At 45.2% G+C, this 15,769-nt stretch overlaps 1 protein-coding gene across 1 annotated transcript in view; it reads left to right on the forward strand.

Moving 5' to 3' along the window:
* Window positions 1-15,769, forward strand: part of LOC147438556 (SNARE-like superfamily protein) — a 94,757-nt gene that overhangs the window by 66,173 nt on the left and 12,815 nt on the right. The window contains exons 2-3 of the mRNA XM_086484643.1: window positions 1,065-1,151; window positions 1,244-1,312. Of these exons, the coding sequence (XP_086340769.1) occupies window positions 1,065-1,151; window positions 1,244-1,312 (156 nt within the window). The remainder of the gene's footprint in view (window positions 1-1,064; window positions 1,152-1,243; window positions 1,313-15,769) is intronic.

The raw sequence follows: 15,769 nt of genomic DNA on the forward strand, positions 1-15,769 counted from the left end.
AACAGGTTCAGTCGCGCGAAGCAAGACTAAGCAGTTGCACGAAAAAAAACCCAAGCAGTAGCTCAGGCGCGTAGCAGGGGTTGCGCGCGCAGGGCGACCTGGCCTGACAGGGGCAGACCTGCGCGACCTGAGGAGACCTGCGCGTGGCCTGACTGGGGGCAGAGAGAGAGAGAGAGAGAGAGAGAGAGAGAGAGAGAGAATCGGTGAGGGACTTTGGCTATGCTACCATAAATTGCTTGGCAGGGGGATCCTCAGACACGTGATGAAGTTTTTTCAGTCATCACTAGCATTACACTATGGAATGTTTGGAGAGCTCGTTGTCTTCACATTCTCAGTGCGGCTCCACAGCTTCTCCAGGATACCCTCACTGCCATTTGGCTGGACATCATTCACACCCTAATTTGGCAGTGGGATTCTTCCTCAGGTACATCTCGAGCAGCCGAGGCTCGTCGATTTGCCTTCCTTCGGCGTTGGGCCCGATCCCCACTCTTCTTCACACTTACAGGTGGCGAGATTACATGGCATTATGCCCCTCCTCGGTGGTTTCTTCTCCACTCATCACACCGACCACCATGAGATTGTTCTAGTCGAGTTGTCACTATAGTGGCTCTCATCCTTACATTCAGCTTGTACACCCCACATGATAGGCTATTTTGGCATCCGCTGGGGATTATATTGTACTCAGTAATATACAGCCTTGACTTTTCCCAAAAAGAGAGAGAGAGAGAGAGAGAGAGAGAGAGAGAGAGAGAGAGAGAGAGAGAGAGAGAGAGAGAGAGAGAGAGAGAGAGAGAGAGAGAGAGACTCTAGAACAAACATTTCTTTGCAATTTTTGCCAAATTTCTTCAAAATCGGGACAATGAAGGGTTTAATAGTTATGACATATTTTTGAAAGTGTCAATTGATAGTTGTCGGGTTTGCATATTAGAAACTCTCAAGCTGATTTTATTTTACTGGCTTTGTTTCTGATAAATGCTATGCTTGTTGCTAGGAATTCAAATTTCTTTTTTAGCAGTAAAAATGGCAGTGCTAATTATTATAATCCAATATTTGCTGCGTTGCAGTGTTCCTTCATAGAACATCGGAACTACAAAGTTATCTATAGAAGATATGCATCACTGTTTTTCTTGGTTGGAGTGGATGGAGATGAGGTAGCCTTCAATTAACGAGCTATGAATGGTTTCTTTTTGGGTCTACTTTTTCAGTCTTATTTAGTGTTTGTTTGCAATGCATATTTTGGCAGAATGAACTTGCTATCTTGGAATTCATACATTGCTTAGTGGAGACCATGGACCGCTATTTTGGAAATGTGGTATGGAACGAAAACTTTTTAATCACACATCTACACATGCAATCAATATTACTCTGCTTTAAGCCTCAAGGATTTGTTTTTATTTGAAATTTGATGAGAGAGAGAGAGAGAGAGAGAGAGAGAGAGAGAGAGAGAGAGAGAGAGAGAGAGAGAGAGAGAGAGAGAGAGAGAGAGAGAGAGAGAGAAGGTCATATAAGTAAAACTTGCCTATGAAACACTTCGAACTCATCAGCATTGCGAATTCTACTTTGGGTGCCAATGCAAACCAAAAAGGAAAAAGATAAGTACAAAAATTCCATCAACCTTGTGAGGGTGATCTAAAATAGCACGAATAGATGCACATAGGTGTTGAAGTCTTTTCCAATTTAAGTGTCCAAATGTCTTCGAGAATGGCTTTATTTTTTTCCGAGAAAAAGATCCTTCTATTAGTTAATGCAACCACCTCTACAAGAGAGGGCTACAACAATCATAAGGGGGAGACTCTCCCAATGAAAAAACAGCATATATACAATGAGGCTAAATCAAGAGATGGGAGGAGGGAAAAGCCACACAGGTGGACAGTAGTGCCATCTGAGCACACAGTGGACCATGGTGAAGAAAGGCCCAGGGCGCCAGGGTCGAAGGAATTTGGAAAGCCTCTCTACGCTCCCTCCCGCATGTGGTCGGAGCTGCCCTAGAGTCTCTCGAACTCTCCTCTGAGAGTATGGATCAGCTCTAGCCAAAGATCCTGAACTGTCTCTGCTGGTGGTACAGGGCGAGCCTCAAAGATGTGGAAGTAGCGGGCCCGCCAGATGAACCAGAGTGTCAGGCTGCAGATGAGCTCCCAACACTCGTCTCTCTCAGTGCACCACTCCTGTGGAGTGAGCTTTGTAGCAAGCTGGAGTGTAGGTCGACCCCCTTGCATCACTATCATCCTGCTGGTGGAGGATAGCTCAAAGTGAAATGCCAGGTCCGTGAGAGTGGACCAAGCAGCTGCCCCCCCCAGTTGGTACTGCCTCTGTATCAAATGAAGATGCAAAACACTTCTCGGAGTCGTCCTACGACTTCTCGGACGACTAATGCTGCTTCTCCACCACCTTCTTCCGAAGCTTCAATGGACGAACAAAACGAACAAGATCCAACTGGTGAGGTAGACAATCGTGAACTTCAATTACTTTATAAAATTTTTAATGTTGTTCAAAAGAAGAAGCTAGATGTTAAACTACCCGAGCCGTGTAATGGCCTCCGCGACAAGCGCGTGCTGGACCAATGGCTGTTCAAAATGGACGTTTACCTAGTTCGCTGCTCAAGGACACAACATTTCTTTGGTTGCAACGACAGGTTGCTGATGGTAAACACACACCTTCTTGGGATAAATTCCGATGTGCTATTTGCAAGGCGTTCGAACTTGCCAATGCGGATTTTCATGGCCGGTCCTCTCTTCGCCGCATGAGCCAGATTGGCTCCTTCGTCGCGTACATCACAGAGTTTCAGAGACTAGCTCTGGAGATAGAGAATCTCAATCCCTCTGATAAACTACACAGTTTCATAGATGAGCTTGAACCAACCCTGAAGGACGATGTGCACAAGTACAACCCTACCACCTTGGATGCTGCAATTGCTATGTGGAGTGTCTCGGCGATAGTTGACGGTGGACGCTCTACATGGAATTTTCTCCCTGGTGCCAGATCTTCAAACAACACTCGCTTTTCACAGCGTTATCACAGAGAAAGCTATAGCCAAAGTCAACAACAACAATCTCAGATTAGATAGCAAGCAACGGAGCCTTAATCAACTTCAAGGTTCTACTCTCAAGATTGACAATTTCAAAGCAGATCTTCTTCAGATGCTCCACTTGATCGTGGTAAAGGACGTGATTTTTCTCAAGATTAGCATTCCAATTCTCAGCAAGGCTCGTCGTCAAATGCTTCTTCGATTTCAAAGAAGGATGGATTATGTACAGTTTGCGGTGGTGACCATAGATGGTATCAATGTCCAAAGAGACCAAATCCGTCTAATCTGAAAAGAAATTCGAACACGGAAACATAATTGAGTGCTAAACAACCAACTTTTGCTCAAGATAAAGGAAAATCAGTGGTCAATACAATTCATGTCTCGACGGATACGACTATTCTTATACAGCATGCTCAATGTGGTTCTTCACTTTTGGAGCCTCTCTCAAAGCAAGTTCTAACCCTTCTTGGAACTCTCAATGGTCGCTCCATCAACGTTTTGGTGGACAATGGATGCTCTAATAACTACGTCAACACTCATATAGTTCGACAGCTTGGCTTGCCAACTCAGAAGACATCTCACTTATATGATGTGGAATTAGCAGATGGATCAATTTTAACTTGTGATGAGACAGTTCGACAGTTGCAGTTCGAGATTCAAAATTATGTAGATCAACTGGATTTTGAAGTCATGCCTTTATCTTATACGACATGATTCTTGGTCAACATTGGTTATTCCAATATGATCCATCAATTAGCTTTCGAGGACATACTATCAATTTGTTCAAAGATGGACGTGAACTGATTTTACACGGGCTTTATCATGCGGAACGAGTGATTCAAGCCTTACGCATGCAAGTCAAACAGCATGATATAGTGTATTATGAAGAGAATACGATCTCCGATGCAGATGCAAAAATTATTATTGATGATTTTTGAATTCATTAACTTCTCTTGAATCAATTGATGAAGACAAAGATGATCTCGAGCAAGAAGTTTTTCCAAGTAATACTTCGTTACCAGAAAAAGATACGGACATAATTGCAGATTCCGAGTCTGAAGATGACTATGCTTTCTTTGATTCTTTGTTAGATGATGATATGCCAATTGCAAGTCATGAAGTGACATTACCTGAAGATGATTATGAAGAATTTTGAGATTCGTTATTGGAAGATGATTGCAGTGTCAATCCAAAATCCTTTCTAGTGATTGATAAAGTTGAAGTTACGCCATCTAAAGAGTGCCTTGAGAAGATTTCCTCTTCACCAAATGTTTCGTGTAACAGACTTGGACACTCCAAGTCAAGAATCAATCACGACAGCACCAAATAGCCACTTCAAACAATTCACAGATCACAATAGATTTTACATTGGCCCGGCGGAGTTCCGTGCCTAGAGATATTGGCCCCAAAGACAGGCGCCCCTTTCGGTATTTCTTTTTGTATTAATCAATCATCAAAGTACAAGAGAGCGGTTAGGGTTTCACTCTCAGACTCTGCGTCCAGATGCTCTGAGAAGTGAATGCACAAACCACTTATTTAAAGTTACAAGGGATGCCCAAAAGCAGAGCCCCAAAAGCCTGAAAGCAAAAGCTCTTTTCCCTCTCTCACAGAGAGCTTCTGAAAGCAAAAGCAAATTCTCTCTCTCTCTCTCTCTCTCTCTCTCTCTCTCTCTCTCTCTCTCTCTCTCTCTCTCTCTCTTAATGAGAGCAAAAGCTGAGATTTGCGTCGCTCAAAAATATTCCAAAATGTTTTTTATTTTTATTTTTATACAGCTCCGCGATTTTCGAAAATTAGGGTTTTTGGTAGAAATTAGGGTTTGCAGGAATTTTAGGGTTTCTGGCAGAAATTAGGGTTGCTGCTGTCCACCACATCATCACTTTGTGACATACCCCCCTCTTGAAAGCATTGTAATCGACCGCGATTACGCTTGCAAAACCGACAGAAGCCATAAACCGTCTTAGCAGACACTGACTGTTAGTACCTACGTACTAGGGACACACATCTAGCACATGTAACAAATCGACAGTCACATCACACGACATCACAGGACATCACTATACATCACAGGACATCACATGACATTCAACATTCATTCGGATCTTAGACCATGATTTATCGGCAATGTAGCTAGCAATCACATCTAGGTCCAATCGGGACCTCATCGATGTCCGATTGACTAACCCCTATTGCAACCATGTCTGTTCGAGATCAAGTAGACCAAAATGCTGCAATCATTTCGTCTATCAGTTCCTGCACTCAAAAGAAGTGAAGAGACAAATCAGTATCATTATCAGGAATTCCATTTCATAAAGTCATCCAGCAGAATACTGTCAGCTATGAGTATCCTTGAAGTTCAAAGAGACATCAGTGACTTTAGTATCAAAATCGAGGCATCTGTTGACAAAGGAGCGGAGTGACTCCCCTCTTGTGCATCCCACTGCACCAGATCTTCGGCCAAGTTGAATTGTGGGTTCCGTTTGGAGTAGACTATGCTAAACCAAAACATCGAGGTAAAGTTTCACAATCTGAGGAGTATCTGCTAGGTCCTCCTCCTCCATCCACTTCGCATCAAATGCAGGAAAGTTCTTGAACTTAACCAAGAATCGCCTTCGGACTTTACCTTTCTTCGTATCGTTATGTGCCAAAATCTGTTCAGGAACAAGGATTTCCTCGTTTTCTTCCACTTCGGGTTGCTTATCAGGCTCCCCATCATCAGGCACATCACCCTTAACAGGTTTCAAGAGACTCACATGCAATGCATTGTGAATCCTCCAAGTATCTGGCAGTTTCAATCGGAAGGAGACATCATTTATCTTGTCAGTGATCTGGAAAGGTCCGTAGTATCGCATACTAAGCTTTGGAAAAAAAAAAGCCTGTTCTTTTCCTTTTTCTTTCTTAGGCGTGCCTTCTCAAAACGTAAGAGCACCCAATCATCCTCCTTCAATTTCAAATCGCGACGATGGCGATCCGCTGCCTTTTTCTGTCGTTCTTGAGACTCTTGCAAAGTCTCGCGAACCTTGGCAAAAGCCGTATCCAAATCTCACGAATATTCAACCGCTTCAAATATCTAATCTTTCGTGCTCAGGAAGGATGGAACCTTCGCATCACTTTCAACAATCTCACATGGCGTCTTCCCCGTCGAAGAGTGTATCGTGTTATTGCAGGCAAATTCCACCAAAGGTAAGTTCTTTTCCCATTGAGTCTTCTGATCCGAGATGCAAGTCTTCAATAAATCTAAAATCACTGAACTGGCAATCTCAAATTGCCCGTCAGTCTGCAAGTGGAACGATGGCGAGAACTGCAACCGCGTGCCAATGTTCTCCCAAATTGCCTTCCAAAACAAACTCATAAATCTGGGGTCTGTGTCGGAGACAATCGTCTCAGACATGCCATGTAATCGGAAAATCATCGTGATCATTCTGTGTTCTCTGGAGATCAAAAATGAAATCAATCGCAATACTTTCCCAGGGGCGGGTGGGTATGGGTAAAGGCTGTAACAATCCCTGTGCCTTATGCTTGTCAAACTTGACCTTCTGGCATACTAAGCAACTGCGCACAAATTTCTTCCACATCCTTTTTGAGTCTCGGTCAAAAGAAGTATCTCTCTACCCCCTTCATGGTGGTAGCAATGCCGCGGTGACCCGTAAGGTGGACAGTGGCATTCAGTCATAACCTTTTCCCTCAACGGTAGAGTAACGCACAACAGAGTCTCTTTCATCAAGTAGCCTTCCCGAAGGGAGTATCCAGCTACTGTCTCCCCATCCCGTATCCGTGTGAAAATATGTGCAAAATCTCTATCTGTGGCATACTAATCGACCATATCCTTGAAGCTCCTATGATGTATCGCGGAAATAGCCAAAACCAACGGCTTTCGAGACAAAGCATCTGCCACCACATTCTTCTGTCCGTGCACATGGACAATCTAGAAGTGAAACTGTGACAAGATGTTCGCCCACCGCATCTGCTTTTCCGAAAGCTGCTTCTGTGACAAGAAGTAGCGCAAACTCTGATGGTCTGTAAAGACCGTAAAATCCGCTCCGAGTAGGTAATGTCGCCACTGAGTAAGAGCATGGATCACTGCCAAAAGCTCTCTCTCATAAATCTGTGCTGTCATCTCCGGCCTAGAGAACAATCGTCTCTCGTAAGCAATGACATGGCCTTCTTGCATCAAGACCGCACCCAGACTACGACCACAAGCATCACAATATACTTCAAATGACTTCTGCAAGTCTGGCAAAGTCAAAAGTGGTCCCGTAGTCAATTTCTTGTTCAATGTCTGAAAGGCAGTCACCTCTGTGGATCCACACGAGAAAGGGACTCCTTTCTGTATCAAGATATGCAAAGTGGAAGCAACCTCTGCAAACTTTTGTATGAACCGCCTGTGGTACGAACACAGTCCCAAGAAGCTTCCAACTTCCTGGACATTCTTCAAATCGGGCCAATCACGTATAGTCTCTATCTTGGCCGAATCCACTTGCACTCCTGCTGCTGAGACAAAGTGTCCCCAAAAGTTTATCTCTGAAGCAGATGATCTGTATGTTCTGTCTCATTCTTGGAGAAACAATGATATCATCAAAGAAAGTGCTAACAAATAGCCTGTACTCTCGAAAAAGCTCGTCCATCATTCGGTTAAATGTCGCAGGAGCATTGGTTAACCCAAAAGGCAGCACCAAAAAAACTCAAATAACCCAAAAGTAGTCTGAAAAGCTGTCTTGTAGACGTTTTCCGGTGCGATTCGGATCTGATGATATCCACTCTTCAAGTCAATCCTGCTAAAGCATGAGGATCCCTGTAACCTGTCGAGTATATCATCGATCCTAGGAATCGGAAATCTGTTCTTGATGGTGATTTTGTTGAGAGCTCTATAATCAATGCACATTCTCCAAGATCCGTCTTTCTTCAAATCCAACAACAGTGGAGAACAGTACGGTGAAGTACCAGGCTGGACAAGACCCTTTTCCAAGAGGTCTTTCACTTGGTTCATAATCTTTTGAATCTGTGCTTGGCTCACACGGTAAGGTGGCCGGTCGGTGACGTGCTTCCAGGTATCAGGTCAATGGTGTGATCTTCAGGCCCTCTAAAAAGCAATCGGCATGAGTGTGGAGAAAAAAAAATCTTGGTGTTCTTTTGTTCAGGTCAAAACATTTTCAACCTTTATCCATCGTTCAGTTCTCTCCCAAAAGAAAGAGTAAAGAAACTGAAGTTCATCAAGTACAATCTTTGAGCCCTTCATTTGTCAAAGTCGCTTTCTCGGCCCGGTAGTCAACCACGGCGTAGTTCTAGTGGTACCAAGGGATTCCAAGTAGAACGTCACTCGCGTGCCCTGCACACCCCTGTCATTGCAAACGAAGTTTGCCAATGCTCGGTGTAATGGCAACATCCCATCCGGGTGCGAGTCTAACTACCTCCGCCTGTGGCGTCAGTCTGTCGGGCGTAATTCCAAATCGAGCCGCCAATTCCAAGTGAAAAGAAGTTGGCCTTGGCTCCTTCAAAAGAGCTTCCTGATCCTTCACTTTGCCCCAAAAAGCAGCAAAGTTTGTACTTTCATTCTATTGAGTCGGTGCAAGTCGCACGCCATGTGGTACCAGTTCTTCTTTTCTATCTGCCTTTTCTGCCACGTTCCTCAGCTGCTCTAGAACTCTCAGACCTGTTGTCGTTCTTATCATTTTGTTCTTTTGGTGCCTATTTAGGGCACTTTGCGGAGATATGTCCATGTTCCCCGCATCCAAAGCACTTCCCCTCTCTGATGAAACGAGCTCTCTCCTTAGGAGTAAGCTTGGGTCGTGCATCCTTTTTTCTCTGGATTGCTCTTTTTCTTTCTACTTTCATTCCCAGAAGTCTATTCGGCTCGTTGTGTCATGGCCTCATGTGTGGGGTACGTCAGACTCCGAGAGTGAATGGCAAAGCCCGGCTTCGCATGACTCATCAACTCCTGAATAGAAGCTGACTTCTGTTCCAAGCAGTGATCTCGGATCTCTGTAGGTAGATCCAAGGTGAACCGCTCAATCTATTCTCTGAACGAGATCTTCTTGAATGAAGAGGCGGGTAGAAAAGAGCTCCAGAATCTTTTACAATAAGCATTGATTGTATCTTTCTCGGTCATCCCAAGATGGTTCCAAGCAGCTCGTACATCTCGTTCATATTCTTGCGTCAACCAAGAAGAAATAAAAAGATTCTTAAATTTCAGCCATTTAACTGGCGCAGTCTTGTTTAAGAGAAGCGTGGACCACCAAGTACGAGCATTCCCCTTAAAGTAAGAGGTAGCTCTCCAAATCTTGAGTGCTCTGAATAGCGTCCTCCCGCGAAAGCGATGTCAAACTGCTGTATAAAAGACAAAGCCTTTGAAGCATCTGAGTATCCTGAAAAAGTCAAACTGGATCGAGTGGCCACCTTCCCTAAACTCTCGGACTTTCTTGCTTTTATCTTCCAGAAAGTCATACTGGTTGGCTATATAAAAATTCTTCTTGTTCGCATAAAAGTTTCCATCATCATAATCGGAGCTGTCTGTAGACGAGTCCTCAGTAGAACTATCAGGCTCGGGGCGAGATTTAGCCTTCTTTGGCTTTTTCTTGCCCTTTCAGAAACTTTGTTTCTTGCTTCGCTTTTTACCTTTCCTGTCTTCTTCGCTCGAATTGGAGGAGCTAGAAGAATTGTCAGAAGAAGAAGAAGAAGAAGAAGAAGAAGAAGAACTGGGTACTCCTTCAAATCAAACACGCTTCTTCTGTTTCTTTGCTTTGTCAAATGTCGACTGACGACCCAAATATCCCGGGAAGTCAATGCTTTTCTTCTGCTTTTTGCCGTGCTTTTTGGCTCTCTTTTGCGCGTCAAAAAGCTGAGCAATCCGTGCATCAACCACCTCTTGTAATTCCTTCTCTGAATACTGTTTGTAATCAGAATGTTTCTTGAGAGCGGGTTTCAGGGGTGGTGTAGTGGTTTTCTGTCACTGTGCATGCACTACCTGAAAAGGAAGTCTCGCTCATATATTTTGCTAATTTCGGATCCTTCGCAAAACTGAGCATCATCTTTGTTGCATCGCCGATCAATTGACGACGCTTCATCTCTCTTTGCTCCACCTGAGTAGGCCGAGGCGGGCCATACTCTTTGTCTGAATCTTCGTTGTGATCCTAGCCCGCGTCTCCAGATGCAGAGGGAGTCGACTGATCCTTGTGTGAAGCCATAGGTGCCGCGGAAAAAAAAATAAATTGGGGATCGGATTTCTCGTAAAAGAGAAATCGGGCGTGCTCTGATACCACTGTAACAGACTTGGACACTCCAAGTCAAGAATCAATCACGACAGCACCAAATAACCACTTCAAACAATTCACAGATCACAATAGATTTTACACTGGCCGGGCGGAGTTGCGTGCCTAGAGATATTGGCCCGAAAGATGGCGTCCCTTTCGATATTTCTTTTTGTATTAATCAATCATCAAAGTACAAGAGAGCGGTTAGGGTTTCACTCTCAGACTCTGCGTCCAGATGCTCTGAGAAGTGAATGTCCAAACCACTTATTTAAAGTTACAAGGGATGCCCAAAAGCAGAGCCCCAAAAGCTTGAAAGCAAAAGCCTGAAAGCAAAAGCTCTTTTCCCTCTCTCACAGAGAGCTTCCGAAAGCAAAAGCTCTTTTCCCTCTCTCACAGAGAGCTTCTGAAAGCAAAAGCTCTTTTCCCTCTCTCACAGAGAGCTTCTGAAAGCAAAAGCAAATTCTCTCTCTCTCTCTCTCTCTTAATGAGAGCAAAAGCTGAGATTTGCGTCACTCAAACATATCCCAAAATGTTTTTTTTTCTTTTTTTTACAGCTCCGCGATTTCCGGACATTAGGGTTTTTGGTAGAAATTAGGGTTTGCAGGAATTTTAGGGTTTTTGGCAGAAATTAGGGTTTCTGCTGTCCGCCACATCATCACTTTGTGACATTTCGCAGTCCTCGGAAGATCTTAAACCAGAAATCTTACATCGCATGAAGACTCTTGCCTTTTCGATATTATCCTGCCCGTCGCATTAGTCAGTGAGGCGGCATGCATTCCAAATCATTGCTTAGTCATATCCCATGGTGTCAGACTTCTGGTTTAAAGCATAGTCTTCAGTCTCTCTTAAGCAAATCATAGCAAAACCGCTCAATCAGGTCTTTCAAAAGAATCTTCGACAAGTATCCCAAAATCTTTGGCAGTAGTCATCCAATGTATCTTTCTTAGTCATTTTTAAGTGATGCCAAATCATGATGACATCTCTTGCATATTCATTGTTCTTTTCAAGTAAGATGCCGCCTTTCGCTCCTTGGAATGTTCTGAGAACCACGCTCTAGAGAAGGCAACGTCAAACTGTTGTTCAAGTCAAGGGCTCGATGGGTGTCCTGGCCTAACTCCCTTCCTTGAACTCCTTGGTTTTCTTGTTGATGTGGTCATTGTCAAAAGAGGACGACCTCTCCTCCTTTAGATGGGGAAACATGGGGCCTGGAAGTACCTAACCTCCTCAAGAGAATTAAAGGACTCCTTTTTGCTGACGACCTGGTTCTACTTGCTAACTCTTCTGAAAGCCTACAAACGAGCCTTGACAAGGTGAGTGAATGGGCAAAGACCTGGGGCATGACCTTTGGAATTGATAATGCATGGTCACGGTGTTCCACGGAGACCTGCAGGATCTCTCTATGAGGATCTTTATTTTGGGTGGTGAGATGGTTGTAGTAGGTGAAACGTACAAGTACCTTGGTATCGATGTAGACTCGACCTTTTCCATTGAACGCATCATCAAGGAGCGAGCGGACAAGGGGAGGAAAAGCCTATTCGCGTGCCAGCACCTACTTGCGAACCGAGCCATCCCTATATGGTCTCGATTGACTGTTTTTAAGGCGTGCGTGTATCCAGTGATTTGTTATGGCGCGGAAATTATGGGAGCCCACGATCAGCGTGTCCTTCACTCTGTGCAGCGCCTCGTCGCCACCGAGAGCGAATGTTACTCGGAAAGGGAGCAAGGTCAACCTCTATAGGGACGACAACTCTCCATCACGAGTTCAACATACCACCCGTATCTGCCTTTTGTGCATAGTCACATGGGGACGGGGACGGGTCTCGAGGACGTGGCGGGTCCCGGGGATGGGGACGTGGGAAAACAGGGGACGGGGGACGCGACAAGGGAGGCGCTTTAAAAAACAATAATTCTTTGTAAATTTAATACTGAGACAATAGTGAACACTAAGAGCACAAGATTGCAAAGAAAAAGTGGTTTTTGCATTCATATTACATAACACCAAAATATAACAAAGGGCGTGCGGCGTGCGTGACACAATACACCATTGGTGTGGTGAACACTGGTGATCAAGCATCAATCATCCTCGCCAAGGGGCAAAACATAATGATGTACTAGTGAAGAGTGGATAAGTAGAGTTTAGCATAAATGGGAGTCAAAAAGGGAAGGACTCGAGTCAAGAGTCAAGACTCGAGACTCGAGACTCAAGAGGTCTAGACTCTAGACTCTACATGTTGGCCCATGGTGCCAATTGAATGTCAACTGGCTCTGCATAGTCCATTTGATCCAAAAAATCATCCTCAAGTGGTGTTGTCTCAATCTTTGCCTCTGGCACCTCTGCATCTATCTGTGTCTCTGGGATAGGATCATCCTCAGCAAGTGCCCACTCCGCGAAATCATCACTTTGATCTGACTTGGAAAGCATCTTCAAATGGCTATGAGCCTTGAGGCTTGGAAGTGGGTGCTCTTAAGTAGAAAGAGCTCCCCCCAAAATGGGGGTTTGAACTTTGAACTTTGAAATTTGAAAGGCCCCCCAAAAGTGGGATTTTGAAAATTGAAATCCCCCCCAAAAGGGTGCTTTTGAAATTTGAAACCCCCCCCCAAAAGTGGGTGCTTAAACATTGTTTGAATTTTGAATGGCTACAGCCCGCCCATTGCCCGCGTCCCATCCGAGTTGGTCACCGGGGACCCGCGTCCCGGGACCCGTCCCCTTGTCCGTCCCCTGTGAGGGACGTCCCCATGTCCCAAAAACGGGTCCCCGTCTCCGTCCCGGCGTCCCCCGTTCGTCCCCGCATAAAAGGGCCGCGTCCCCTCGTCCCCTGTTTCTATGCTTTTGTGGGGGACACCGAGCAAGGGCTTTTGACAAGTACCGTTCGGTTTCATCTACCTGGATAGGCTCCTTGGTAAACAAGAAGCCTAAGAACCAACCGTTCAAGAAGTGGACTTGGACGACAAGAACCCAGAACTGGATGAATAAGTATATCCCAGCGGTTGACTTTAGCTTAGTGCGCTACCACGCATGGGACAAGTGGGACGAGAGGCATACGTGCCTGGCGGATCCCTATAAGTTGGCCAGCTATGAACAAACTCGTAGATACCTGCTGTAGCTCAATAGGAGCACTATAGTGAATAGGAGGAGGAAAGAATGCTGGCTCTCGCAAGAGTAGGTGGGCTCAAACTGGCTGATAGTTATATGCGCGGACATAGCATTTGCTCGCTGTGCTCCCAGTTAGAGGGTCGTTTGCTTTCGCATTTGCTGATGAACTGTTCGGCGGTTGATGATTCTAGGGGGCGATGGCTAAACCGATTCAACCCCACCTTCAACGCAATCGACCCTTCGTTGGACCCTGAAGAAAGGACCGTTATCCTCCTTGGCGGGGAGGCTCGCGGGAAGCGGATGCCCTTTTGGGTACACCGTGATCCGCACTCGAGGGACGGAACCGCAGGGGACGTGCCAGTGGCGAAGTTCCTCGGTGAAGTTGTACCCCGGTACTTGGGTGCTCTGCATAGGAAGATGGGGAGATAATACTCCCCTTCCTATGCTATATTTTGAATCCGATCCCTTTCGGGGGAAATGACGTAATTCTCCCCAAGCGAAGCGAGATGAGCTATAAGAGCGCCCAAGTGCCATTCCCCCCCGGGGGGATCAACGGGTTGGGATGTGCAAAAGGGAGACACCACCAGCCTCAGCAGACGCCACCTATGAGCCGACGCCCTTCCAAGCAGGTAGGGCATTTCCTAGGGGAAAACCGTCGAGTTTCAAAGGCAGTTTAGTGAGGTGAGCGATAAGTTACCTGGAGGAGGCAACTCCGAAGGGAAGACCGAAGCAAGTCCCGTAGTACTTGGGCCTCTGAACAAAGGTACTTGGTCGCTGTCACGCCCAAATCAAGTTGGCGAAATGGGTCTCTCAAGGGAACAGTCATCGCCCTAAGAGTGTAGATAATTCTGGCCTCTCGCAGTCCAAAGGAACTAGTGACAAAAGCGTCTGCCTTCGGTTTCTTGGTGCATAGTCCTGGTGGTTCTTCTTGTTCACTTTTATGGTGTATGAGGAGAGCGGCCGGGCGTGCCCTACCCTACTCCGAAAACAAAATAAAAAATCTCCTCCTTTAAACGACTAGATGGCCTTCCATGCCTTGTAGACTTTGTTTCAAAAATCTTCTTCAAAAGAATCTTGTCTTAGGTGCTTAGAAATTTAAGAAGCTTCTTAGCACCCTCGAACACTTCAAATGGTCTCTTTCCCGTGTGTTGTTGTAGGCAAACTACACCAAGGGAAAATACTTTTCCCATCTAGTCTTCTCCTCCAAAGAAGAAGACTTCAACAAATTCAAAACCATTGAATTGGCTATTTCCAAATTGCTCATGTCTACAGGTGGAACGAGGACGAGAACTGCAACCACATGCGAATGTTCTCCTTGATTGCCATCCAAAACAACTAGTAGATCGGGGATCTTTGTCCGAAACAATGGACTCAGCCATGCCATGTATTCGAAGAGTTTTACCAAAGGATCGTGCGTAACCCTCTTCTTTACTGCAGAGTAGTGAGCCTGCTTACTGAATCTGTTGATGATTGTCGAAAGGCCATTATGCCCACTTTGTGTCTTTGGGAGATCATAAATGAAATCCATTGCAATACTTTCGAGGGGCGTGTGGGAATGGGTAAAGGATGTAGTAATCCTTGTGCCTGATGCCTGTCAAACTTGACCTTCTGGCATACTAAACAATTGTGAACAAATTCTTCCACATCTTTCTTTAGTCTCGGCCAAAACAAGTAACGCTCCACACCTTTGAAGGTGGTGTCGATGCCACGCCGACTCCTAAAAAGTGGACAATGGCACTCAGTCAAAACCTTTTTCCTCAACGGCTGTGTGAGGCACAACATCGTTTTCTTCATCAAGTAGCCATCCCGTATGGAATATCCCGCTACTTCCTCCCCATTTTGTATTCGAGTGAATACATCGGAAAAATCCGGATTTGTGGTGTACTGATCGACCATGTCCTCGAAGCTAAAGAGCCTTTTGAATTTCAACCATTTAATTGGAGCTTCCTTCCTCAGAAGAAGAGTGGACCACCATGTTCGAGCATTTCCCTTGAAGAATGATGTAGCCCTCCTAATCTTGGAGTGCTTTGATTAATGCCCTCCAGAGAAAGCTATGCCATACTTCTGAATGAAGGCCAAAGCCCATCGGAGCATCTCGGAACCCAGAAAAGGATTCAAATTTAATCGACTGTCCACCTTCTTTGAACTCTTTTACTTTCTTGCTTTTATCTTGGAGAAAGTCATATTGGTTGGCTCTGTAAAAATGCTTCTTCTTTGGATAAAACACGTGATTGTCGGAGTCCGAACTATCTGAGGATGACTCCTCTGTAGAACTGTCAGAAATTGGGCGAAATCTGGTTGCCCTTTCCGAAGCTTTGCTTTTTGCTTCGCTTTTTACCTTTTCTGTCCTCCTCGCTCGAGTTAGAAGAGCTAGAAGAACTGTCAGAAGAAGAAGAAGAAGAAGAA

The sequence above is a fragment of the Adiantum capillus-veneris genome, chromosome 16 (genome assembly GCF_014529385.1).
Source record: "Adiantum capillus-veneris isolate H3 chromosome 16, ASM1452938v2, whole genome shotgun sequence".
In the NCBI taxonomy this organism is placed as follows: Eukaryota; Viridiplantae; Streptophyta; class Polypodiopsida; order Polypodiales; family Pteridaceae; genus Adiantum; species Adiantum capillus-veneris.